The 27,812-nt window shown below is 43.6% G+C and overlaps 2 protein-coding genes across 3 annotated transcripts in view; one reads left to right on the top strand and one right to left on the bottom strand.

Annotated features, from left to right (window-relative positions):
- Nucleotides 1-3,149, bottom strand: part of LOC138979146 (uncharacterized) — a 54,907-nt gene extending 51,758 nt beyond the window's left edge. The window contains exon 1 of the mRNA XM_070351955.1: nucleotides 3,087-3,149. The gene's annotated coding sequence lies outside the window, so the exon portion shown is untranslated. The remainder of the gene's footprint in view (nucleotides 1-3,086) is intronic.
- A 7,758-nt stretch (nucleotides 3,150-10,907) lies between these two features.
- On the top strand, nucleotides 10,908-26,710 carry LOC138978062 (photoreceptor-specific nuclear receptor-like). 2 transcript variants are annotated; one of them, XM_070350692.1, is made up of 3 exons: nucleotides 10,908-11,111; nucleotides 17,053-18,166; nucleotides 23,738-26,710. In XM_070350692.1, exons 2-3 carry the CDS (start codon nucleotides 17,077-17,079, stop codon nucleotides 24,010-24,012), a joined length of 1,365 nt encoding a protein of 454 aa, XP_070206793.1. In that variant the 5' UTR covers nucleotides 10,908-11,111; nucleotides 17,053-17,076; the 3' UTR covers nucleotides 24,013-26,710. The 2 variants fall into 2 exon arrangements, with proteins under 2 accessions (XP_070206793.1, XP_070206791.1); XM_070350690.1 differs by lacking the exon at nucleotides 10,908-11,111 and adding an exon at nucleotides 15,633-16,676.
- The last annotated feature ends 1,102 nt before the right edge of the window (nucleotides 26,711-27,812 follow it).

Raw genomic sequence — 27,812 nt, 5'->3', positions numbered from 1 at the left:
CACGCAAGCACAAGACCAAGTGCGCACGGAAAAGATCCTGTAATCCATGTCGGAGTCAGCATGCCTACCCAACGAAAGCGGAGTGAAGCTGATAAAAATTATGCTCTCAGAGTATAATGTGGGGAACCCAAATGGGCAAACAAGCTCACACGCCACCAGAATTTCTGGAACGCTGAAGAAGAAGAAGAAATAACTCATATAGGCCTACTATTTCCACTTTCTTTCTTTATTTGGTGTTTAGCGTCGTTTTCAACCACGCAGGTTATATCGCGACGGGGGAAGGGGGGAGATGGGATAGAGCCACTTGTCAATTGTTTCTTGTTCACAAAAGCACTAATCAAAAATTTGCTCCAGGGGCTTGCAACGTTGTACAATATATGACCTTACTGGGAGAATGCAAGTTTCCAGTACAAAGGACTTAACATTTCTTACATACTGCTTGAACTATTTCCACTAATTGTGCATTCATGTAGTAGTAGTTATTATAGTAGATTTAGTCCCTCTTTAGGTCGAGGGCCAAATACAAAAAAAGTATACCTAACCTTATTGTGTTACCTTCGTAAAATAAAGAATTGTCATTGTCATTGTCATGGCCTGTTTCTCTGTCTGTCTCTCTCTGTGTCCCTGTCTGTCTGTCTCTCTCTCTGTCTCTCTCTCTCTCACTCTGTCTGTCTCTCTCTCTTCTCTTCTCTTCTCTCTCTCTCTCTCTCTCTCTCTCTCTCCAGGGGCGGATCAGTTCATTTTATGGGGGGGGGGGGGTGTTTCCCAAAGTATATTGTGAAGATATGGTTGTGAAGGCGCGAAGCGCCGAGCCGACGGCACAAAGCGCCTAGCTTGCTAGGGGGGTTCGGGGGCATGCCCCCCCGGAAAATTTTTTAAAAAAGGATGCAAAATGGTGCAATCTGGTGCATTCTGAGGATGATCATTACCAGTTTCAGGCAGCAGATTTTGTCACTGATTAATACCCCAAAAATTGAAACTCAACACACAAAAACAAAAAACAAAAAATTTATTTTTTGGCTGGGGGGGGGGGGTTCCGGAAACCCCAGAAACCCCTCCCCCCCCCCCCGTCCGCCCCTGCTCTCTCTCTCTCTCTCTCTCTCTCTCTCTCTCTCTCTCTCTCTCTCTCTCTCTCTCTCTCTCTTACGTCTCTCTGTGAAGCTTGGCTGTCAGCAATGAACAAGTCTGAAGTTACAGTAGCATTGTTTTTGGATTTTAAGAAAGCATTTGACTTAGTCGATCATTCCATATTGCTGAAAAAATTACACTGTTATTTGAGAAACGATTCGGTCTGTGACTTCTTTAAATCGTATCTTGCTGACCGGACACAGTATGTCACTCTACAATGCCAGAATTCGTCTACTGCACTAATAAGACATGGCGTCCCTCAAGGGTCTATATTAGGACCTATTCTCTTTTGTATTTACGTTAATGATTTGCCTTTACATGTATCGGATGATAAAGTCAAATGCGAGTTTTTTGCAGACGATTCGTCTATTCATACCAGTAACACCTCGTTGGAATCAGTAAATTCTTCCCTGAAGAACACTTTGGACGAAGTTGCGAAATGGTGCACATCAAATGCCATGATACTGCACCCAGAAAAAACTAAAAGCATTGTTATTACCACAAGACAAAAGCATCAGCTAAGTCCTCTTAAATTACAACTGTCCTTAGGTACAACTCAAATACAGCAAGTTAAAGAACATCGCATACTTGGTGTAACTGTTGATGAAGAAATGAAATGGCAAACACACATAAGCAACCTCTGCAAAGTGTTATCAAGGAATTTGTATTTGTTGTCAAAACTCAAACATTATGCGAAGTCTGAAACATTAAAAATGTTCGTTCATGCTCATATAATGCCTCATATTAATTTTGCTTCGACATTGTGGGATGGCTGCAGTGATGTTCACTTATTAAGTGCTGCAAAACTTATCCTGTATGAATCGCACATGTCTACAGAAATGAAGTTAAACAGCCTTAATTTCCTTCCCCTAAAAACCCACCTTGCATACAATAAGGCTGTCTTTATGTATAAATTAGTTCATGGTGATGTGCCCAGTTATGTGCAATCCTATTTTACACATGTTACGAAGAGGTATGGGTCTCAAAATTTACTTCCTCCAATTCCTCGTATAGATCTTTATAAATCCAGCTTAGCTTTTTCAGGATCATCTCTGTGGAATTCTTTGCCAATAGAAATCAAACGATCCGCATCATTAAAGGCCTTTAAAAGGCAGTTGCACTGACGCACATTTGATCACACTATAAACTGCCCCTGATGTCTAGTTTACATTGTGTACTCGGATAATGCATGCAATGCTCTTAAGTGCTGTGTTTTTTATGTTTATACTCGATCATTATTTTGATGTTTTACTTGTTTAATACTTTGATTAGATACTATTTCTTTTAGGTATGAAATGATAGCATGTGCATGTGTGTAGGTAAGCGAGCGCACGCTCGCGCGCGCGAGCATGTGTGTGTGTATATGTGTGCATGTGTGTGTGTACGTGTGTGTGTGTGTGTGTGTGTGTGTGTGTGTGTGAGTGTGTGTGTGTGTGTGTGTGTGTGTGTGTGTGTGTAAGTGTGTGTGAGCTTGTGTGTGCGTGTGTGCGTGTGTGTGTATATCAGTGAGGGTGTGTGTGTGGATGTGTGTGTGTGTGTGTATGTGCGCAGTCTTCAGTGCTTTCGTTTACAATCATTCTCTGTAGTATGTTCCAAGGACAGGTTGGAAGATTAGGCTAAGCCTAAACCTTTATCCTTATGTAATAAAGTTCTGAGTTCTCTCTCTCTCTCAGTCTCTCTCTCTCTCTCAGTTTCTCTCTCTCTCTCTCTCTCTCTCTCTCTCTCTCTCTCTCTCTCTCTCTCTCTCTCTCTCTCTCTCTCTCTCTCTCTCTCATGGCTAACAATCTATGGGACTTCCACCATGGAGTTGTGTTTTCCCGGCAACCGTGAACCGCCGACTGAGAGTTTACACATACTTCTTGATTTCCCATTTGTCTTCCACAAATCAGTGTAACTTCAATCAAAACGTTTGTCAGTCATTCGGTGTGGAAATACAATGAACTGGTGTGAAAACCTACCTTTACGTTGATCACAACACAGTCTTGCCGCATACTTTCATCGTTGAGTTGGTTCTAAATATAGATACGTACTTCCTGTTCTGTTCATCGCTGACGCGTTCAGTGTCATCGGGAATTCCCGTTTCCCAGAAAGGCAGAAAGGGGTACACTTGAAAATAATTAAGTTGCAGTCCAACACGCTATAAGCAAAACACACACACAGACACACATACTCACACACACTAACACACACACACATACACACACACATATATATATATATATATATATATATATATATATATATATATATATATATATATATATATATATATATATATATTCACACACACACACACACACGCACGCACACACACACACACACACACACGCTGACACAAACACATACACACCCGACATAGACGACACACACACACACACCGTCACACACACACACACACACACACACACGCGCGCGCGCGCACACACACTGGCACAACTGAGAGAAACAAATATCGCTAGGCATTGCTTTTCACCAACAACATGGTTTTCTATTTTAAATCTTGTATACGTTGTTTAGACTTTCTTCTTTTCAATGATATCAGTCTGGTATCTGCACGTCAAAGCGCACCCCGTAGGCCTATATTTAAGGCTATATCGAGCGTGCGCCGCCTTACCGCTAAGACTGAGATTGTTGGCTTGGGTGTGTCAGTTGATGCCGCTGTGTGGTTTCCAACGCGCGGAGGCAATTTTATTCAGATCCAGACGTTGCGGCGGTGCGCTACCACGCAGTTTTGACTGCTTCATTTCTTTTTGAATATTTGCACAATACTAGACCGTTTTGAATGGTGATATTTCACATATCAACGCAGGACACATCAATGAACATAATAGTTTGGCTTGTCAGTCCATTTATCGACAAAGAGGCGTGTAGGATGGGATGCCAGAAAGTGGGCGAATATGCTTGGGTGAGGACAGATCCACAGCAAATCGGTTCAAATGTTCGGTTACGTGTATATTTCTCGTTGAAAACTACACAAGTAATAGATTCAAACCTAACTCATTTCCACAACCATAAATGTAAGCTTTACGTGGTTTCAAAGAGACACATTTTGTTTAGAATGAGGGACACTTGCCTGATTTTATTCTTCATCATTTTCTGATTCAAAAAACATATAAATATGTTATGTTTGGATAACATAAACAAGCTCATACAATGGAAAATAAAAGGTGTACGGACAAGGTCTTGTCAGGTAGAGCCAGTGAGTCTGCGCCGGCATGAAGTCTAACGAGGCATATCGGTAACAGGCAGATGAGCCCCCATCGTGTTTACATGGTGGTCGATTTCCCAATAGAGTGGATTGTCGCAGCAGTGCTTTTTGATGGCAGACCTTGTCCTTGCATCTCATGCTAAATTTTCAACTGTATTTTCTTTAATATATATTTTGTTTTATGATTGTAACGGCTACAAAAAGAAAAAACTTTAGAAAAAAAAGAGAACATGATGTTTGTGAAAAAAACGTAAACCAAAAGAGTTCTACTAAATAAATAAATGAATTCAACCGTTCTCGCAAACTCACTGATTCGCTCACTCCTTGCAGCAAACTAAGGCAAAAAAAAAGGTCTGTTTACGGTAACATAGGCCAAAAAAATAGGGTCGGTAGGTTGGGATTTTTTTTTTCTTCAAAAAACCATATTTTTACGTTATTTTGCAAAAAAAACAAAAGATTTTTTTTTTTCCCAAATGCCAAAAAACAGTCTAGGGTCGCGCAAAAAAAATAGGGTCGGTCGGGTTACCGTAAACAGACCTATTTTTTTTGGCCTAACTAATCGTGTAGGTAGCTACATCAGTGTCATTCAACAATGTATACTCTGAAACCCGCTTATAAGTAGCAGGAGATAACCTTAAAAATAAGATAAAAGAAAAGAAAAACATTTTCACATTATGTTTTGTCACCTGATAAGGTGATTTCAAAATAGTAGTATCAAGATATTCGAGGCAATTTTGGAATGATTATCGAGAATCTGGTTGATGCCATCACAAATTTGTCATGTATACACATACAGGAAAATCCAGATACATATTATTGGAAAGAGCTTTGTTGTCAGAAGCGCTACATTTGTGAACAGTTTATTGGTATAGATTTCTGAAAAAGAAAGTCACTTATCAGGAGGACAGGTGTGAACACGAGCTTTCGTCAATCCAGATCTGTTCGTAGATTAGAATTAGTGCAAGTTTCCCGTACTGTGTTCTGTTGGCGTTTTGAGTGACCTGACGTGTGCATAGGCATATATGTGAATGCATAAGTATGAATGACTCGAGTGTGTGCGCGTGTTTGCGTAATAGTGTGTATGTGAGAGAGTGTGTGTTTCTGTGTTTCTAAGTTTTATAATTATATGGACGGGCATACGACCACAGTCTTCTTAACATGCACACACACACATGCACACCATGACACATACACACCATGACACATACACACCATGACACATACACACCATGACACATACACACCATGACACATACACACCATGACACATACACACCATGACACATACACACCATGACACATACACACCGTGACACATACACACACCATGACATACACACCATGACACATGCACACCATGACACATACACACCATGACACATACACACCATGACACATACACACCATGACACATACACACCATGACACATACACACCATGACACATACACACCATGACACATACACACCATGACACATACACACCATGACTCATACACACCGTGACACATACACACCGTGACACATACACACCATGACACATACACACCATGACACATACACACCATGACACATACACACCATGACACATACACACCATGACACATACACACAAGCAAAAATAGGCAAAAAGCACCTGCATGCACACGCACAGAAAGACATACAGATCCCAGAGAGACAAGGAGTTTTGTGTACAGTACAGTGTGGAGATACTTGTGAAAATAAAGGGAGATAACTTGTCACATGGTTCGAGTCTGCCATGTACGTGATAAAGCAAAGTTACCTCGCTTTGACAGGCACAATGGACTGATAAGTGATTTGTATAAAATGTAGAAAACCGAATGAAAAGTTTGGACAATATCACAGGAAAGAAATACAGAAGCAAACAATGAATACAGCCAATCTCACAATCTCTCTCTCTCTCTCTCTCTCTCTCTCTCTCTCTCTCTCTCTCTCTCTCTCTCTCTCTCTCTCTCTCTCCTCTCCTCCCTCCCTCCCTCCCTCCTCTCTCTCTCTTTCTCTCTCTCTCTCTCTCCCTCCCTCCCTCCCTCCCTCCCTCCCTCTCTCTCTCTCTCTCTCTCTCTCTCTCTCTCTCTCCCTCCCTCCCTCCCTCCCTCCCTCCCTCCCTCCCTCCTCCTCCCTCTCTCTCTCTCTCTCTCTCTCTCTCTCTCTCTCTCTCTCTCTCTCTCTCTCTCTCTCTGCTTCTGTGCTTAATTATACCGATCCTAACGAGGCACTTGAAGCCTGGTATTCCCTCTTTATCGATGTGGTAAATCGACATGCACCTGTGAGGCGGAAACGAGTAAGACATCCTAAACTTCCTCCCTGGTTAACCATTGATATCATCGAAGCAATGGCGTATCGCGACCAGTTAAAGACAAACAAATTATTTGAAGATTATAAAAAAGCGCGTAACAGAGTAAAGAATCTTGTGAGAAACGCGAAGCGATCATATTTTGATAAACTTGTGGGTAACAGCAAAGATGTTTCAAAAGTCTGGCGCGCCCTCAACACGTTTTTAAAAGGCAACTCCTCAAAAAATAGTAGTATTCCTCAGAAAATAAAGGCGGCCAACGACTTTCACGATTATTTTTGGTCCGTTGCTGAATCACTGGTAGATTCTCACTCAAAATCTCCAGGTACAGAACCACATTCCTGTTGTGAACGCTTGCAGATGTTCTGTGATGAAAAATTAAGAAACACGGATGCGTTTGTTATTCCGATAATGGCCATCCATGAAGTTGGCCAGTACATAGCAAGGTTAGAAAATAAAAAATCTTCCGGACTTGATGAAATAAGTAATACATTATTAAAATTGTCTACTCCTTATATAGTAGAGTCGCTGACTTATGTTTATAATTTATGTATTCAACACAATTTTTTTCCAAAAGAATTTAAAAAAGCGAAAGTCATACCTTTGCCAAAGAAAAAAGGTTCTCAAGACTTAAATGATTTTAGACCTATATCTTTGTTATCTGTATTATCTAAGCCTCTTGAAAGGCATGTTCAGAAACATCTGGTTACTTATTTGGAGGACCACAATCTCTTGCATCAACTTCAGTCTGGTTTTCGCTCTCAACATTCATGTAATACCTGGCCAGATTAACTGATTCATGGTACTCATCCATTAATAGGTTAGACATTTCTGGTGATGTTTTCTTGGACCTAAAAAAAGCTTTTGACCTCGTGGATCATGAGATCCTTCTACAGAAATTAAAATGTTATTTGAAAAGTTCTAGCACTGTCGCTTTTTTACATTTAGTCAAGTTTTGACTAAATGTTTTAACGTAGAGGGGGAAATCGAGACGAGGGTCGTGGTGTATGTGCCTGTGTCTGTCTCTGTGTGTGTAGAGCGATTCAGACTAAACTACTGGGCCGATCTTTATGAAATTTGACATGAAAGTTCCTGGGTATGATATCCCCGGACCTAAAACTGGAGAAAAAACGGCGCAGTTCTTTTTACATTTAGTCAAGTTTTGACTAAGTGTTTTAACATAGAGGGGGAATCGAAACGAGGGTCGTGGTGTATGTGTGTGTGTGTGTGTGTATGTGTGTGTGTGTGCGTGCGTGCGTGTAGAGCGATTCAGACCAAACTACTGGACCGATCTTTATGAAATTTTACATGAGAGTTTCTGGGATTGATATCCCCGAACTTTGTTTTCATTTTTTTGATAAATGTCTTTGATGACGTCATATCCGGCTTTTCGTGAAAGTTGAGGCGGCACTGTCACGCTCTCATTTTTCAACCAAATTGGTTGAAATTTTGGTCAAGTAGTCTTCGACGAAGCCCGGACTTCGGTATTGCATTTCAGCGTGGTGGCTTAAAAATTAATTAATGACTTTGGTCATTAAAAATCTGAAAATTGTAAAAAAAAAAAAATTATAAAACGATCCAAATTTACGTTTATCTTATTCTCCATCATTTTCTGATTCCAAAAACATATAAATATGTTATATTTGGATTAAAAACAAGCTCTGAAAATTAAAAATATAAAAATTATTATCAAAATTAAATTTTCGAAATCAATTTAAAAACACTTTCATCTTATTCCTTGTCGGTTCCTGATTCCAAAAACATATAGATATGATATGTTGGATTAAAAACACGCTCAGAAAGTTAAAACGAAGAGAGGTACAGAAAAGCGTGCTATCCTTCTCAGCGCAACTACTAAACCGCTCTTCTTGTCAATTTCACTGCCTTTGCCATGAGCATGAGCGGTGGACTGACGATGCTACGAGTATACGGTCTTGCTGAAAAATTGCATTGCGTTCAGTTTCATTCTGTGAGTTCGACAGCCGCTTGACTAAATGTTGTATTTTCGCCTAACGCGACTTGTCACAAGTAAAGCACACAAAATCGTGCAAATAAATACTTGTGACTCGAGTCAGACCAGCCAATCCTCATAAATAGTCAGAACCGCCCGCACGCGGCGCACGCGCAAAAGACATACAGACCTCAGAGAGACAACGAGTGTTTTGTACAGTGCAGAACGTAAGTCAAAAGTGTAGAGAGAAACTTGTAGAATAAAGGGAGATAACTTGCGACGTGGTTCGACTCCGCCATTAACGTGATAAAGCAAAGTTACCTCCCTTTGACAGGCACTATTGACTGATTAGTGATTTGTATCAAATTTACAAAACCGAATAAAAAGTGTGTACACTATTTCAGGAAAGAAAGACAGAAGTAAACAATGAATACAGCAAACCACACAGAATACAGCAAACCACCTCTCTCTCTCTCTCTCTCTCTCTCTCTCTCTCTCTCTCTCTCTCTCTCTCTCTCTCTCTCTCTCTCTCTCTCTCTCTCTCTCTTCACTCCCTCTCTCTTTTTATCTCTCCCTCTCTCTCCCCTCACCTGTTTCTCTCGCGCTCTCCCTCCCCCCTCTCTCTGTCTCTGCCTGTTTCTCTCGCCCCCTCCTGTCTCTCTCTCTCTCTCTCTCTCTCTCTCTCTCTCTCTCTCTCTCTCAGTCTCTCTCTATATATCTATTGCTGTTATTGTATTTAATAGTATCAAATACTATAACTTTTTCTTTGCCTTAAAATCCCATTTATTATCATATGTACGATTATTTTTGCTGTCAACCTTTTTTGCTCTTATAATGTTTTCATGTTCTGTTTTGTATTCATGTTAGTTAGCAAGGACAGATTGTAAGACTAGGCAACGCCTAAAATCTCCATCCTTCTGTAATAAAGTTTAATCAATCAATCAATCAATCAATCAATCTCTCTCTCTCTCTGCCTGTCTGTCGGCTGTTTCTCGCCACCCCCCCCACCCTCCCCTTTCTCTCTCTCTCTCACTCTCTCTCTTTCGTTCAGATCATAATGTTCACTGACTGAAATAAGCGAGAGGCAACTGTAAGGCAAAATATCTACGCTCAGCAAATGGCTTGTGCAGAAATATATGAGAAATAGCTATAAAAAAATAAATTAAAAAAAATAAAAATAAAAAACGCAGTTTATTTTTCAGCTGCTGCGTAAGCACGCAAAATCGTACAAATAAATACTTGTGACTCGAATCAGACCAGCCGATCCTCATACTGTTCTAAAACAGTCCGTCATACCAGAGCGTTCGGCTCTATCCAGTGAGCCACCAACGAACCCCGCGCGCACTGAGGCTGCCCCATATTCTCAACTCCCCCATGAACTAGGGAGCACATAAAAGCCAACTTCGCCGTTTCGGAAATAGACGCAGCAAGGTTATGTACCATTTACGTCACTGTTCGCCGAACGCGTTGGATCCGCGATGCCGCAGGGGTACCGTCAGCGAGCAGAGGAAAGCATAACCTATTTTCACACACACACGCAACATCGATCGTCTGGCGCGCGCTGCGAAGCCTGATAGCAGTTTCGTCCCTTGTTCCGTGACCAAATGTATTTTCTGCGCCTGCGTGAGAGGCGGATCTGACTGAGGTCGTTGGCCCACTTTCGCCCGACTTGTTTTTTTCGCCGTGTTTTTCATTCTGACTTTTTGGCTGCGTGCACTTAGGTCTCCAAGTACAGAATATGGAAATACAATTTGAACTTTTGCCCACGTCATATATTTTCTCCCTCACCAAGTAGGTAAAAAGAAGACTTAGTATGTCTAAACTGATGTAGTTAGAAAAGTCATCCTTTGTACCGAATTAAAACAAAAAGAAGACCGTTTTCTGCGTAATTTATCGAAAACGTGACAAAACTGGTGTTTTTCCTTACCGATGTAGGTCAATTCACACGTGTCTTTGTTTGACGATCTCAAGGTCGTGACGTCACCTAAGCTCCGCCCTCTGGCCGTACCAGTTCAGTCTGACCCAGTTTTGGAAGCTACACAAAAAAACGGGAAATTTTGACTAAAAATTGTCAATGTGGGTCTGTTATTGAGAGCAGATTGCTTTGATATTAGTTCTTCTCGTCATTTCACCAGGTTTCATTCGACTCCATCCCTTTGCCTTGCCGTAAACAGCGGCAGAAGTTGCGAAGCGAGGCTCTAACAAGTCCTTGGCTTGCCAGTTCAAGGACAGAATTTCGCGTGTTTGCCGAGTGAGTGACAGACTGGTCCGACGTACTTTGCATACAGTCTCTCCTTCGCGCAGTAGTCTGTTCGATTTTGCTGGCAGGCTGGGGCGGGCACACATACCACTGCACTTTACAGTTCAGTACGGGGCTAGCAACGATTCATAAGCATACAGGGACTGGCCGGGACGGTGTATATTTATCCACCAGTTATTTTCTCAAGGAATCGAATTTTTGTCTTCAATTCTACGATCACCGAAGCCGGCTATGAAGTCGGCACAGGCATGGTGAGTATTGGTTGTGTTATTGGATGTTGCTGCCTCTTACGTTGGCCGTTTCTTTGTGCTGAATGTTCGCTAGCCCTACTGAGCTAGTGCCCTAGTTACTCACACAGCCGCGGGATGGTAAAGTGGGAAAAATGATAAGAATGCCAAGTGAAAGCTCAAGTCTCGTGAAAACGTGTCTGGTGATTTCTTTCTTTTTGGTTTGTGGACTGAGATTTTAATTGTCAGAAGGAAGCTTTTTGATGAATATGTATTAATATTACAATTGAAAATGTCACCATTTGTTATGGGGTGAATTCAGGTTCTGACACCCTCAGGATTGAAACAATTTCGTTTGTTTCCCCCCTACCCATCCTTCCTTTAGGTGGTGGGGATGGACGAGCTACGTCTGTTCTATTTCTGTTTTATTTGTTTTTGGTTTGTTTAATGTATTACCTGTTTGAATCACTCATCCAGAGTGCTGATTTTCTCAGTCGGACTTTATGTTTAGAATATTTAATGAAGGGGAAAATCTGATTTCTGTGAACTCCGGCCATGAATTGAAATGTGTCGAACAATTACATAACATAAACTTGTTTGTTTCCCGATTTAATTTTCCCTTGTAGTTTTTTCTCCCGCATATTCTCATATGGGGGAGGGGAGGGTTGAGCATCATAAAAAAAAAACATTCGAAAACCTTTTTTTACCAGATTATTCTTATTTTCAACGCACGGAACTAAGATAGAGATTGGAGGTCTAGTCTAGGCTGGGCCGTTATGGTGTGACTCATCTGCCACACAGAGACCGAGAGGGCGCCTAACCCTTACCACATTTTGTCTGGAAAGTTCGACACCGGCCTCATCAAAATTGCTCAGTCACTGTATGGGAGTATCGAGTTCGAACGTACGTGCGGATGTCACTTGACTAAGAATATGCAGAGGTTTAGATAGGTAGTTTGTGTAACAGCGACAATTTTCTTTGTAACCGACATGCCCTTTGAAGACGGATTTAGACATGTTATTATTAAATGCGAAAGTGTCTTTTTAACCGCGGATATGTCCTTTTAACTTTAAGAGAGATTTAGACATTGTTATGATTAAATGCGAAAGCGTCATTTTAACCGATATTTAAGAGAGATTTAGACATGTTATGGTTGAATGCGAAAATGTCATTTTAACCGATATGTCCTTTTAACTTTAAGAGAGATTTAGACATGTTATGGTTAAATGCGAAAGTGTCATTTTAACCGATATTTAAGAGAGATTTAGACATGTTATGGTTGAATGCGAAAATGTCATTTTAACCGATATGTCCTTTTAACTTTAAGAGAGATTTAGACATGTTATGGTTAAATGCGGAAGTGTAATTTTAACCGATATTTCAGAGAGATTTAGACATGTTTTGAAGAAATGCGAAAGTGTCAATTTAACCCAGACATCCTGAGAACTTGACATTTGTTGGTGTAATGGCAAGTGTCTTTTTAACCGAATCTGTCCTTGAAAGTTTCGGGCAGCCCAGTGGCTTCCTTGTGACCGGGACAAGTATCTAGTATTGGTGCACGCCGCACTGCTTTTTGACATTGAGTGTGTCAGTGCGCTTTGCATTCTCTGGTGTGAATAGATCGCGCTCGGCTTACGTGGAAAACCGGACAATATCTGAATAGTTCTCTCTCTCTCTCTCTCTCTCTCTCTCTCTCTCTCTCTCTCTCTCTCTCTCTCTCTCTCTCTCTCTCTCTCTCTCTCTCTCTGTCTCTTTCTTTCTCTCTCTCTCTCCCCCCCCCTCTCTCTCTCATTATTTTTTTTAAATCTAGGCTGTACAGATAGTAAGTTCGTGGGTCGAGCCTAAAATCTGTATCCTGGTTAAATAAAGTTCAATTCAGACGACTGATCTGGCTTAGTTGTGTTAAAAAACAGATCTTCTTTTTTTTTAGTCGGTGACCGGTTAATTCCGGATCGTCTTTTCTCGGTCGGAGTGCAGTGACCGGCAAGAAACGGCTGGGTATAGCTGCTCTGTGTCTGAGCCTCCATAGATGGCAATGACGCAGATTAGCCAAACTTCCCTGGAAACCGAAACACATGCACACAAGGCTTTCTGGCGTTGTCCTGGCCGAAGTTATCATGACGGCAAAAGGGCCTATCCCACATTTTTCTCGGAAGTTCTTGTGTTCTTGTGAAATCGCGGTCGCTTGCATATTTCGTATGCGTATTTTTATATAAGCTGTGAAATAGGATTTCTGTAATGAATAGATCGGATTTGTTTTGGATCGTTTGATGTTTGTCGTGCCAAGGACGGTGTAATATGAAAGGGAAGTGATGAGTACTAGTTAATAAATTAATACCGGCTCGTGGAAATATGTGACCGAACATGATGTGATACCATGGACAACTGTTTTTGGGGGGAGATTTGTGTAATTTCAGTCGTTTTCGTCAAACAAAAACTATATGTACGCCCAAATTATTATAATCATCAAATCTGCAAATGTTGTTCTTGTTGACTTTAAAACATTTTTTGTGTACACACTCTAAATACGATAAAAACCCCTTTACAGTGATGGCGTCCCTTACTGACAGAAGAGTGAACATTTTAAGAATCATTCAATGTGACGACGAAGCTCACACGGAGCTAAATCAGGAGACATGTATTGCCTTTTTTTTTCTGTTGGTAAAAAAAAGGTTGCTCTTCATACGTTGCTTAAACAGTAATGGGAACCCGGCAACGGCCGATCCTGTACCGACTAAATTTAGACCTATCACGAGCGTATGGGCGTCTGTACAACTCGAACATGCTGTCAGGTTAGACGGACACATACAGAGAAAATGATGGTGTGCGTGGCCGAAGTCGGACTTCATGTTACAGGACACGCCTTGAATTCACCAAGGACTCCGGACTGAGTCTGACTCACGTGACAGTAATGTCAACAGCCGACAAGGACATACATTTCCCCCTCTCTGCATGGCTGACGTCATATACCGGGGCACCCCCCTTTAAAGACCACCAACAATCTGCATAAAGCATTTCCTAAAAAGGGAGGGGGGAGGTAATTGGGTTGAACTTGTAAAGGAGGTACATTTACAGAAATCAAAATAAAGGTCTCACAGTAGACAAACCCCCCCCGCCCCACCCCCGTATTATTGTTTATTTAGACCACAAGTCCATGAGAGAATTGGGTCCGGAAAAGCGTGGGGAGGGGGAGGGAGGAGCTTATATAGGACATGAATTTTATGGAGGGGGGGGGGGGGGGAGCTTATATAGGACATGAATTTACAGACGCTATCAATTAAGCCATTTTCGCCACTGTGACGATTTCGCTTGAATTAATTGAAAACGGTTGTATGTCAGTAAAGCAATGAATAAATAAACATATATACGGAAGGGAAAATTATAAATAAAGGGAATACTTTAATAAACACTAAACTGAGGATAAGTTATATTTTTAATGATAAGTAGGAGAAATGAGAAAGCAGATCTGTAGAACTAGAAGCTTTAGAACTGAACAAAAAGAAGTTGTTGTATTGAGACCAAAATCAACGCTGCAAAGATTGTACATGAAACTTTCAAAAAAGAACACACACAACAACAAGAGTGATGGGTGATGGTTTTTGAACTTTTTTTTTTTAAAGTATTTGGCTATTCGCGCATGCGTTGCCGACACACACACACACACACACACACACACACACACTCAACAAAATCGGAGAGATATCCGCATAGAAAATGAGTACTTTTGGTAAAATTGCTTATTGTTTTTGAACTGCTAAGATGGGGGAAACAATGTGACGATTATTCCTAGAATGTGCATTGCGCAGTCATGTTAATTAATTAAGGGGTGTTTGTCACGTTTTTCGTAGCCTTGGCTGAACGCGCTTAACCCGTTCAATGCCGCTGGTTTTATAACCTTCCCTGTGAATGACGTACAATTGTTTGTCTCTGACGCAGAAGATACGAACTCCGATGAATTAACTGGAAAATACTACAGAAACGGGAGATGCGGTGTGTTGATTGACACAAGCTGAATTCGTTTGTATAACCAATGGAAAACTAACATCGATTTTGAATGAGATGTATTCGTGCCGTACATCAGTTCTAGTAATTAGATTTGTTTGTAAACAACAATAATGGTAGGTTATTGAAAAGTTTTGTTTTGTCATTAAACAAACGTTCCAATGACTTACCATTCTTGTTTTTATTTAAATCTTTAAATTTTGGAACGTTAGCAGTCTATCAGGTTTTTGATTTCAAGTAATTAGTCTCTCTCTGTCTCTCTCTCTCTGTCTCTCTCTCTGTCTCTCTGTCTCCCTCTCTCTCCTCTCTCTCTGTCTCTGTCTCTGTCTCTCTCTGTCTCTCTGTCTCTGTCTCTGTCTCTCTCTCTCTCTCTCTCTGTGTCTCTCTCTCTCTATCTCTCTCTCTCTCTGTCTCTCTCTCTATCTCTCTCTCTCTGTCTCTCTCTCTGTCTCTCTCTCTGTCTCTCTCTCTCTGTCTCTGTCTCTCCCTCTCTCTCTCTCTCTGTCTCTGTCTCTCTGTCTCTCTGTCTCTCTCGCTCTCTGTCTCTCTGTCTCTCTCTGTCTCTCTCTGTCTCTCTCTCTCTCTCTCTCTCTCTCTCTCTCTCTCTCTCTCTCTCTCTTTCTTTCTCTCTCCAGCAGTTCCTCGCTCTTTCTTCTGTTGTCGATTGATGAATTTTCTAACCCCTCGCTCTTTTCTCCCAGGGTAAAAAAAAAAGGATGTCGCTACTGTTGACATCTCACCTACTTTCGCCGCAACATGTTTTTTTGTTTTTTGAGTGAGGTGTCAATAAGCCCAAAAGATGACCTAGTTATTTGCGCGCAGTGATAGCAGGTCAAGTGAGGTGAGGGTGGAATGGCCTTATGACCTCCTAACTAGGTCACACTTCACCGAATATCTTTGTCCTTCTCTCACCCCAAGCAGTACGAAAAACTAACCCCGTAAAAAAATCAGGTCACGGAATGTACTGAAATGTTTACCGTGTGTGCTCGCTTTTCAATCCCGAGCTTACTCCGTGGTAGAGCGAGGCAGGCCGGCTCAGAGCGGCCGGTGGGTGTGGCCTAAAACTAGGTCGGTCAAAACAACCAGTCGCTAGATTCGCCTCTTGACGTAAGCGAGACTGCACTCGCGCGTGCGGGGTCATTCGCCTGACTCGCAGCCAATCATAGCCCCCGCGCGACGAACTTTGCCGAGCGCCAAAACCGGAGATTGCCGAAGCGGAGTCGACTGGGGTCTTTGCACTTTTACTGCGGGCTTCGAAGGCTATGTGAACCGGTGCTATTTCTGGCCCGCGCCGCGTGCTAGCTGACGCAAAATAAACCCCCTAGGTCAGTGGTCGCTTTTCCATTCACGGCGAAGACTGCGAAAGGAACGGACGTGTCTCTCTTGTTGCTCCCACATCGGGTCTTGGTTGTTTTTCACCGTCTCTCGCAAGACTTTGTCGAACGTTGGAAGTTATACTCGTCGAGTGTGGATTTGATTATTATCATTACGTTGTGCTAGAAAGTTCTTGTGCTCCCTTAACTGGGAATTCTGTGGACATTACTCGGTCGACTTCGACTGTTATTACATTCCGTTGTGTTTGTTGAGGTAAATACCTTTACTCATTGTTGGGCTTTATTTGTTGTTTGTTGTTGCTGGTTATTGATGGTGATACTTATCATTTATGTTATATTTCTAGTTACTAAAATAAAATAACATTTGGGTTTTTTGTACTATTGTTACTGAATTTTGTTCAATAAAAAATGAATCATTTGATTTTTTGAGAAAAAATGAACTGATTGGAGGAAATATATAAATATGTAGGCCCCCTACTTTCAAACATTTTTCTCTACATTTTGTAGTTGTTGTTTTTTTACATTATTTTTCCTTTAATCATTTCATTGCGTTAATCACAGTAAAACTTTTTTGTATTTAAATAATTACTTAAAATAATAACAAAAAATGTGTTTGTGTGTGTGTGCAGACCCCCTGAAGGGAGCTTCACTTGATGGAGGTTCTGTACCGCAACCAGCCACTGTTCGGTGCCCAGCCCGCTGCCATGGTCTACCCTTCCACCAACTTCTCAAATCTGTCGACCCACATGTTCGCCAGCCCACCACAGGCCTACTCTTGCTACTCCTTTGACGCTAGTCCCTCCCTCAGGTCCCCCCACACCCCGTCACGCACCCCCACCCCGGAATACCCGTCCAAGTCGATGACCAACGAGTCAAGCATGAGCCAGGGGACGACGCTCAAGTCGGTGTTGCGAGGTGAGGTGCCTGAAGCTTACTCCCACTTTCTGTCCGGTCACAGCGAGGCCACTCGTCAGCCCAGTCCGCTGCTGGGCAAGAGGAAGTCCCCCTTTGTGGAGCTGGAGGCCTCTCACTCGCCCTCCCTGCTGAGTCGCGGATCCTCCACAGTGCTGTCGCCGCCGCCGGAGGACGTTCAGACAGAACCCATGGACCTGTCCTTCAAACGCCCCTCCTCCACCTCCTCGGGGTCCTCATCGCCAGCCTCCTTCCACCACACCTTCCCCCCGTCCCCCGCCGAGGACAACCACCACGGCCAGACCAGCGAGTTCTCCCTCCTCCGCAACCTTCTCCAGGTGGGCAAAGTCCCCCAGCCCTCCTCCTCCTCTTATTCCCCCTCCACCTCTAGTGACAGAAGCTGCGACTCCCCGTGTTCAGACTCTGGCCTCCCCACCCGCCACATGTGCGGATCCACCCGGGTCACCCTGGCCAAGAAGAACATGTACCCAGTGTCTGCCCGAGTGTCGGACTGGCTGCTGAAGGTGGTGCAATTCGCTAACTCCATCCAGGTGTTCCGGGAGGAGCTGAACCACAACGACCGCCTCACGCTCATCCTTAACTCGTGGAGTCGACTCCTGCTGCTGTTCATGGCCGAGAGCAACTTCCAGTTCGCCGTTACGCCCCTCCGAACGGAGCCCGAGGCTTCAGAGTGTGAAGGTGGCCCCTCTCCCGACGAACCCACCATGAAGTCTGTGGAAGGAGTGCAAACCTTTATCCGCAAGTGTCAGAACATGGGTGTGGAGTCTGACGAATACTACTACCTCCGTATGCTCGTCCTCTTCAATTCCAGTAAGTAGACCTTTACTTTGAGGATAGTTGTATGTGTTCGTTATTGCCTCTTTTTGTGATGTCTGGGCTCGTTTGTCTGTTGTTTTGTAACATGTTCTGTGACTCAGAAAGTGTGAGTGGCTGAATCTCTCTCTCTCTCTCTCTCTCTCTCTCTCTCTCTCTCTCTCTCTCTCTCTCTCTCTCTCTCTCTCTCTCTCTCTCTTGAATATTCTGACGCCCACCGCCCCCTCAGTAAACTCAGCAAACACATGGGGAAAACATTTCCGTTTTCCTTTTTTTGTGGTGGCCCCTGGGTCTATCTTTTTTCGTCCCAGATTTTAGCAGCTCCGAAGCTGTAAAAGACGCCCTCCCTCTTTTTAGTTCGCTCAGGGTCACCCTTCTTTTTTCTGCTCCTCCCTGTGGTGTTTTCGTTTGCCTGTATGGGGAAGCGGGGAGGGGGGGGGGGGGGGGGAGATAGGCCGGCAGTGCTACTGACATAGTGGCCCGAGCCTTGAGCTGTGTGTGTGCCTCCCGCTTTGTCTGCTTGCTGGGCTCTTGCGTTGGCCTTCGCCGGTCGATCGCCAGCTATGTGGGCCACGTTCCTGAAGGTCGTGTTATCGAACTGTGTGTGTGCTGCGGAGCGCCTGCCATACTTAGCCTTGCCGTTCCCCTTTCTGTTCATTCGTTCCGCCCTGTGCGTACGTACTCTTGGCTTGTTTTTTGACCAAGAACTCTTACATTTTTTGTATAAGTCGCGAGCTTGACTCGGTGAGAATGTATGGGATTGTTCTAATTTCCAGATAAGCGTTTTTTGACAGGTTATGGTTTTTTCTTAGGCCTTGGCAAGTTGGAGAACCAAACTGAGCTTAGCTCTTGATGTTTTATCCCCCTCCCTCTCTCTCTCTCTCTTTCTTTCTTTTTCTCTTTCTGGCAGTGTCCGCAATTTCCGGTAACACTTAAACTTTTCGCCCCGGTCATGTCCTTGTGACGCGGTTCTTTGGTCGGAGAGTGCGTGCGGCCAGACGGGGGCACCAGAGTCATGACTTGTTGCAAGGGGTCAATGGGAGGGTCAGCAATTAACTATCGCCTGGCCTGCCTGCCAACCCACCGTTCCTTCTCTCTGTCTCTCTGTCTGTCTGTCTGTCTCTCTGTCTGTCTGTCTCTCTCTCTCTCTCTCTCTCTCTCTCTGTAGATCTGTCTTGGTTCCTCTCATCTTGCCCCCCTCCCTCCCCATTGCGAGAGGCTTGTCCTTCAAGCCTGGCCGACAGGGCGATCCCGGACCGAACTCGACCGCCAGTACTTTAGGGGATGATACACAAGTGTTCAGCTAGACTGACCTCGGCGAGAGGGCGAAAGGTCAAAGGTTCGTTGGGGCTGGGCTGTGGTCAAGGTGCTGGCGGTCAGAGGGAGTGGTGGGTGCTGGGGAGAGGGGGGTGGGGTGGGGGGTATTATCAGCAGAGCGAACAGCCGCCTTGTTTCTTGGCCCCACCCGAAGGAAACAGATGGGAGGCCAGTTTCCGTGACTCGGACACGTGGTGGTCAGGGTAGCATGGCCCCTTGAGTGAGAGGTGGAAACAGGGGGCTGTCGAGGACAAAGAAATCGCCGGTCGTCACCTGCCAAGACCTCTGAGAGAGAGGAAAGTCTGTCAGAGAGAGAGAGAGGTAGAGAGAGAGAGAGAGAGAGAGAGAGAGAGAGAGAGAGAGAGCTCACAGTCAGTTTCGTCAAGCTTTTAAAATCGTTGAGAGGAACGTTACACATTTCAAAGGAAAGGCACACCTTCATATCGTTGAAAACAATGTGATACACAGAAATATAACCAAAGATACGGGGATAGACAAGGGGGTGAACTGAAAAGTGCAGCCGGCGAAAAACAAAGTTAGTAACTACATTATTTTTAAGACAAATTTAGCCAAACTTGTTAGATTACATTGTCGGACAGACACCCGAAATATGCGGGCTTCTCGACAAAAGTAAGTTCCGTTGCAAAAGTCTTATCGATCGTGTGTAGATAATGGCGTGATAGCGATGGAAGGGCCAGAAAAGCTCGCTGCAGCACTATCTATAAGCTAGACTCAGATCAAGTCGACATTTCTCGCTCTAGCCAAACGCACTTGGCTTCGCTGTGCTGAGATTCAAGGACAGGTGAATTATGGTCGTTTTTTGTTGTTTTCGCACCAAGAGTTTTTATTCAGTCAGTGCTTGCGGTCCACAGAATGACGCATAGGCCAGAACTGACTCGAGTGTTTAGAACTGACTCGAGTGTTTTACTGTCTGGTAATTCTTCATTCGCTGTAGAGGACATTTATTGTTGCAACAGAAAACAACCCCCACCCCCCTCCTTCACTCAATAAAGAAGAGAGGATGGAGTAACACAAAAACAAAACAACTGTCAAAAAAACCCACCACATTCATCCATGGACAGAAATCGTTAAACAGGTTTTTAAACTTTAATTAAAGAGGTCGAGGGTATGATAATACATTAAATCAGTCTCTACTCCACGCGAGAGAAGTGTGTCGGCACAAAGTCCAGTTCATTATTCGGTCACCTTGTTTCACCCGTAGCTGTGTGTCACTGCCGGTCAAAGACCTCCACGCTGCGCTTTCTCTGCTGTCGCTAACGTTCCCCCGGGTCACATAAGTATGGACCAGCATGAAGTTTTTGATCAGTAGCTGCCCTAAGTATGGCCGCGCACGCTCGTTTGCTTGCACATTATGTGTGTGAAAAGAGGAAAAATATTATTTTGGCAAAATCAAAAACCACGAATAAGAACCTGTTGTGTTTTTTGGGGGATTGTTTCTAGAAAAGGATTAAAAAATGTCTTTCTGAGTGAAAATGATAGGAAAGATGAAAAAGTCAGATAATGAGGTCAAGGCCGGCACCTGCTCGCTAGGCATGACAGTGATATGGTGATTCCGCCATTGAGCACGTGACTGTCAACTGCAGGCAGTCGCAGTAATGAGCGGAAACGGATGTCTCTAATCGCCATACACTGCTGGAATCTAGCCCCCCTCCACACACACACACACATCGCCCCTTCCTCTCAGTGGTGACTTTTCTACCGCTGAAAAACATCTCATTCTCTCTCTCTCTCTCTCTCTCTCTCTCTCTCTCTCTCTCTCTCTCTCTCTCTCTCTCCCCACCCCCACCCCCTTTTAATTTCCCGGCTTCCCGAGGTTACTGACATTTTTTGCACGAGCGCCGCCGACTCGCTCGATTCATCACAACAAAGCTCTGGAGATGCTCATTAGCATATTTGTATACATGTTTATGTATGTACACCGGTCAGCATACGATGATTGGTAAACAACTGGGTTCAGCACCCGCGCAGCTAGTGCTATACTACTGTACTAGCAGCTTGACTGCTCGCACCAGCCAGAGCATAGTCCATTTGTACACTGACTCTACTACTGACAGACAAGGGGGTGATGGGGTGGGGGGGGGGGGGGTGAGATAAGAGTGCATTGAACTTGTACACTATGTTGTACATTAAATGGGAGAGAGGGGGGGGGGGGGGGCTAGAGAGACGGAATGAGTGCATTGAACTTGCATAGCGTACTGTACAGTAGAGAGGCGAGATGACAAGGGGAGGCGGGACAAGAGAGAGAGAGCGAGAGGTCGACGACCTGTGTACAGTGTCAGTGACTGGCAGTAGGGACCAGAAAGCTATGAACAAAGTGTCCTTCACCAGCTCGCGGGAAACTCGGGGTCGGGGCAAGGGTTGACTGACCGACCGTACGGGGACTGCGCCACCATGGCATTCTGCATGCCCGCTTTTCTCTCTCTCTCCCTGCCTCTCCCTCGGCCTCCCACTCTTTCTTTTCTCTCTCTCTCTCTCTCTCTCTCTCTCTCTCTCTCTCTCTCTCTCTCTCTCTCTCTCTCTCTCTCTCAGGTAAAGGTTACAGCTTTTAACCCTCAATCCTTCCCTATTCCCTTCCTTCAGTGACACCGTAGTCTTGTCTCCAGCAAAACTTCTCTCCAGCAAAACTTCTCTCAGTTTCTGCCAATGTTATAAACCGTGAAACAAAGTAGAAGTCATGCAGTTGTGTAGCTCTATAGTCATTTTCAGCAGCAAACACGAATTTCTTTCCGCAGCGTCGACTCTTGCAGTTGAGAGCGCGATGTTCACGAAAGCCTGGAAGTGGAAGTATAGAGTTCGATGTCCGCAGATAATGTAAAGAGTAAGACAAGAGGTTTCGCGGGTTTAAAGCTCTCAAGGAACTAGCTAACGCGGGTTCGAGGTCCTCAGAGAGAGAGAGGTCGAGGCGGTGTCGCACTTTGTCCGGTGTATGTTTGACAGTTTGTTAAGGCGATTAACCCGGAATAGGGGTCAGCGGCCAGTGACCGGTTTCGATTAGGTAAACGGACAACAGGATGTTTGTGTGAACGTCTTGCACACCTATATCCTCCTACTTGTTGCAAGAGTAGGCGTGCGCTTCACCGACTTCAACTAAGTTTGAAGTTCTTTGGGGACTGACTTGGGTGATTACAACTTGGAATTAGAAATTACATAAACTTATAAAAAATACTCATAATGTACTCTCTCCCTCTCTCTCTCCCTCTCTCTCTCTCTCTCTCTCTCTCTCTCTCTCTCTCTCTCTCTCTCTCTCTCTCTCTCTCTCTTACACACACACACAACACTCAACTCCCCCCACACACACACACACAAAGGGAAGTTTTCCACTTGGCCCTCCAAGGCCACTGTGAAGCTTTGAGGCCTTGAGGACTTTGATCCTTGGCTTGTTTCTGCCTGCCTGGATTACTGTTCCTATTTGTCTCCCTTTCCCACTTTGTCTTCTCTCCCTTGAACATGAAGGCCATTCGAGGCCATTTGAGGCCGGCCTCGCACCTCGCAGTGTGTGTCCACGCTCCGGCCACAGTCTCGGCCAAAATATTGCCCTTTGTTTCCGTCCCGCGTCAGTTTCGGCCAACCTCGTATAGACCTTGAAATTACTGCTTGGTTTTGGGCGCGCCGAGATGGGACAAATACGGAAGCTGTTGTTCTAAGCCGGAAGTTGACGGCCGCCATTTTTTGCGTTGGCTATTTCTCGTTTTGCTCCCTGTTTTGTCCCTTTCCTGTTTTTTCGTTCTTTCTTGTTATTTTAAGACAAATCCCTTCTGACCTCGCATACCACATCCTTCGCCTTCGGAGCGTTTCCTCTTTCGCTTTTTTGGTTATCTTTGGAGTGTGTGTGTGTTGAGTGTGATGCGTTCTGTTTGTGTTTGTTGTCTCAGCGTTTGGCTAGTAAAGAAAGCTGATCTCCCCGCTCAATGTTCAAGGCAAGAAAATACCAGAAATAAATGTGGGTTTTATATATTGTGTCACTTTTAGAGAAAGTGTTTGGGGGGTAGACTATAGAACTCTCTAAATAAAACAGATTTAATAAATTACTGTTGCACAGTTTATGTTTTCAGTGGAAACATAAGATACTAAGTTTCAGTTTTAACATTATGCTTGGAAAAAATCCCCTTGTCGAGCCTCAACAATTTAAAAAAAAAAGCAAGTTTGAGTTTAACTTCCAAAAGTATTTTATCCTAAGCAAATGTGGTTTGTGACCAGCGCTTAACCATCCGTTCCCTCTCTGTGTTGCAGGTTACGTGGGACTGAGCGAGCCAAGCAAGGTGGACAGCTTCAACTCTCAAATCCAGCAGTCGCTTCAGGAGCACGTGCAGCGCACGCGACAGGGTGACATCATGCACTACTCGCGCCTCCTCATGTGTCTGCCCTCTCTCTACGGCATCAGCGCCAAGATGGTGGAGCACCTCTTCTGTCGCCACATCGACAACAACTCCGCCACCGACATGGACGTCTTGCTGAAGGAGCTGCTCCAGACCTGGTCCACATCCTCCAACGCTGCCCCCATGTGAGGTCCCAGCCTGGTTGCTACGATACCAGAGTTCTGTCTTGAACACTCACACACACATCGGCTGTTGCTGAGTTGAGCGGATGTCTGAGATGCGGTATCTCCTTCTACGTGGATGGAGCACGTGACCACAGAGCCGTGCTCGCCGAGACTGGTGCGTCTTGGTTACCAAAAACTGTTATGGTCTTAGCTAGACTGACCCAGACTGGTGCGTCTTGGTTACCAATAAACTGTCATGGTCTTGGCTACCTGACCGATTCCTCTGTCACGAGACTGGTGCGCCTTGGTTACCCAAAACTGTCATGGTCTTGGCTAGACTGACCGAGACGGATCAGCGGTGACGTCACATACGTCAACAGAGTCAGCGCGGTGGACGTGCGGAACCAGAACAGGAAGTAATCTAGACACGAGACTTTTCCGGGTGCAAAGAAGAAATGACAAACGTTGAACGACTTTTTTGGTTCCTGTTGTTGTGGAAATATCCCCCCTTGGCTGGTCCTAGCGGAGTGGTGACGTCACACACTGAGACAGACACTGACGTGAAGTAAACATCACGTGCACTCCCCCCGCACCCCCCCCCCCCCCCCCGGATGGCAGCGTCTGCAAGGCGTAAGACACGACGGAGGATGTTTCTCTCAGCGGTGACCTCCCCTGTCTGGTGTACTTGGCTGTATTCCACTCCTCTCATGCAATTATCAAGATATCGTTTCTTGAATCTCTTGAATTTTGTGCTGATAACTTGCCTCACGTTTTTCATAATATTGTCCAAACCCCACTCGCTGGTAAAGAGGACTTTGTGTGCAAAGAAACTTGCGACAGTTTCAGTGTGAATGAAGCCGCTGCCAATGAGGTTAGATGTCACGAAGTTGTCCTATTTTATATTCTCGTCATTCTGCAGTGTTATTATTGCCACTTCATTTGAAACATATCAAAACTAGCAAAATATTTGCACAAATGTTCATCATCTTTGGTTCATCCTTTCTTTGCAAAGTATTTCAAAGCCGATTCAATATTCAGCTACATGAAACATTGTGGCTACTTGTCAGAGTTGAAGGTAGGGAAGAATAATATCCTGGGTTAAATTGTCCCCAAGAGTGAAACTGCTTCCGATTGTAAAAAGCTAAATGCAAAGGTTTCATTTTTCAAATTTCATTTTGTGAATGTGGTGTGATTTCAGTAATTTATTATAATTTATATTGTATGCATCAGCTATCTGCCAGTTGAGTCATGGTTGGGTTTGTTTAGTGTGGTTGTGTGCTCTGACTATTCATCATCAGTACGCTAGACTTCAAAATTGTTTAAGATAACTTATTTCTGGAGTTTCTAAGCAATATATGCATTATCATTATTTAATTGTTCTCTCAGATCCTAAAATCCCACTTGTTGTACCATTACATTTATTTCACCCTTCACTGTATTTACTTCATTCTTAATGGACCAACTTTAGATGGCACTGGCTGTCAACGATTCCTATTTATTTTGATTCTTTTGTTTTTTACACTTTTTTTCCAACGATCGATCTACCACCACATCCTCGCACTTTTATGAAACGATCGTTGGCAACATCTTCAGCTCAGAGTCAACATTATTTGAACTGATCATCATAATTTATGCAGCTCGCAGCGTCGATAGGCGACCTTTATTGCGCGATATCTCGTCCCGTCCGATACTTTCTTGGTTCCCATAATGTCTTGTTGTCACGTGACCCTTGTGGCTGCTGGTAGGTTTTTGTCTGATTAACCTCACCACGTGTCTCAATTGAGGGTCAAGTCTTGCTCACAACTGTGACTACTAGAGATTCTCTTACTGGCACATTACAGTGCGCTCACTCTGACGCGAAGTTCGCGAGAAACGTTACGTCATTCTGTTGAAATAGCTGCTATTCAGATAGCTTTTATGATACTTTCAGCATTCGATTGATTCCATGACGATTTTGTGAAAATAATGTCATTCATTTATTTGTCATCCTCCGACAGTGAAGAGTTCTAGTAGGGCTGGCAAGGCAGCTTTTCTCGCTGGCCAACGAGATTTTCCGAGATTTCATGTTTTCTTTTCGAGTTACATCTCTTCGTTTCTCTCGTTTCCATGTTCAGATTCAAAGCGTATTGTGATCTTTCAATCAAACGTCAAGGTTATGCATCAAAACTTGTGTTTATGCACAGATGACAAAAAACTCAAATTTTATTGCCCCTCAAGTGAGAGTAAATAAGACGAAGAATGAGCAAACCTGGTTGCACACCAGTGTGACTGATGCAGTGACTCTCCTCCAACTCTCTTTGTTTTGCCCTGGTCGTGAAGAAATGCTGGGTAATATTGTGTGCCTGTGTCTTAAATGTATAATACCTGAGTCGAGTTGAAAGGACACGCGAAGTGACTAATACAATGTATAATTTAAAAAACGTTATACGTTCACTTTAACTTATTGCGCCCAAGTTGGTTGGGTCGCACTGAACGTGAACAGTGTTCTGATGTACATGAGATTCTGTTTGTGCTGGTTCAGTGACTATCTGTAATTTATTTGTTCGCCTGTGTTTGTGAGCAAGAGCATGATAATGCATGTTCGTTGCCAGCGCATGGTTATACATGTTCTCGACGAATGACTGTGATGGTGTCTTGAAAGGCCACACACTGTGGATATTAAGTGTAATGTAGTCACTAGCGTAGAATAACTTATTGGTGAATAAATTATTTGAAATATGAAACTTTGCCTGGTCTAATTTTGACTATACCTCTCTCTCTCTCTCTGCCTCTATCTCTGTGTGTGTGTGTGTGTGTGTGTGTGTGTGTGTGTGTGTGTGTGTGTTTTCATTAAAATAGAAAAACAACAGCAACGCACGCTTGACATACAATGACAATGCCACAACACACAGGAACTGTACGTTCTGATCAACACGCACATATATATATATATACAGACACAAACAGACGAACATACAGACACACACACATACATACACACACACACACACACAAGCACGCACGCACGCACACAAACACACACATAAACACTTTATTGAAGTGCTCAAATCAACCATTGGGAATAGAAGAGAGAGAACAAGTCGCGTAAGGCGAAATAACAACATTTAGTCAAGCTGTCGAACTCACAGAATGAAACTGAACGCACTGCATTATTTCACCAAGGCCGCATACTCGTAGTTTCGTCAATCCACCGCTCGTGGCAAAGGCAGTGAAATCGACAAGCCAGAATAGTGCGGTAATGGTCGCGCTGAGTAGGATAACACGCTTTTCTGTATGTCTATTCTTTTTAGCGTACTGAGTTTGTTTTTAATCCAAACATATCATATCTATATGTTTTTGGAATCAGGGACCGACAAGGAATAAGATGAAAGTGTTTCTAAATCGATTTCGGACAATTAATTTTAATCATAATTTTCATATTTTAAATTTTCAGAGCTTGTTTGTAATCCAAATATAACATAATGTATATGTTTTTGGAATCAGAAAATGACGAAGAATAAGATGAAATGTTGATATAAGAATAAGATGTTTTTGGATCGTTTAAAAAAAATGTAATGACAAGTTTCCGATTTTTAATGACCAAATTCATTAATTATTTTTTAACCCACCAAGCTGAAATGCAATACCAAAGTCCGGCCTTCGTCGAAGATTGCTTTGCCAAAATTTCAATCAATTTGATTGAAAAATGAGGGTGTGACAGTGCCGCCTCAACTTTTTACAAAAAGCCGGATATGACGTCCTCAAAGACATTTATCGAAAAAATAAAAAATAAAACGTCCGGGGATATCATTCCCAGGAACACTCATGTTAAATTTCATAAAGATC

The sequence above is a fragment of the Littorina saxatilis genome, linkage group LG10 (genome assembly GCF_037325665.1).
Source record: "Littorina saxatilis isolate snail1 linkage group LG10, US_GU_Lsax_2.0, whole genome shotgun sequence".
Classification (NCBI taxonomy): Eukaryota; Metazoa; Mollusca; class Gastropoda; order Littorinimorpha; family Littorinidae; genus Littorina; species Littorina saxatilis.
Note: the sequence above shows the minus strand (reverse complement) of the source record. Positions and strands in the feature narration are given on the sequence as shown.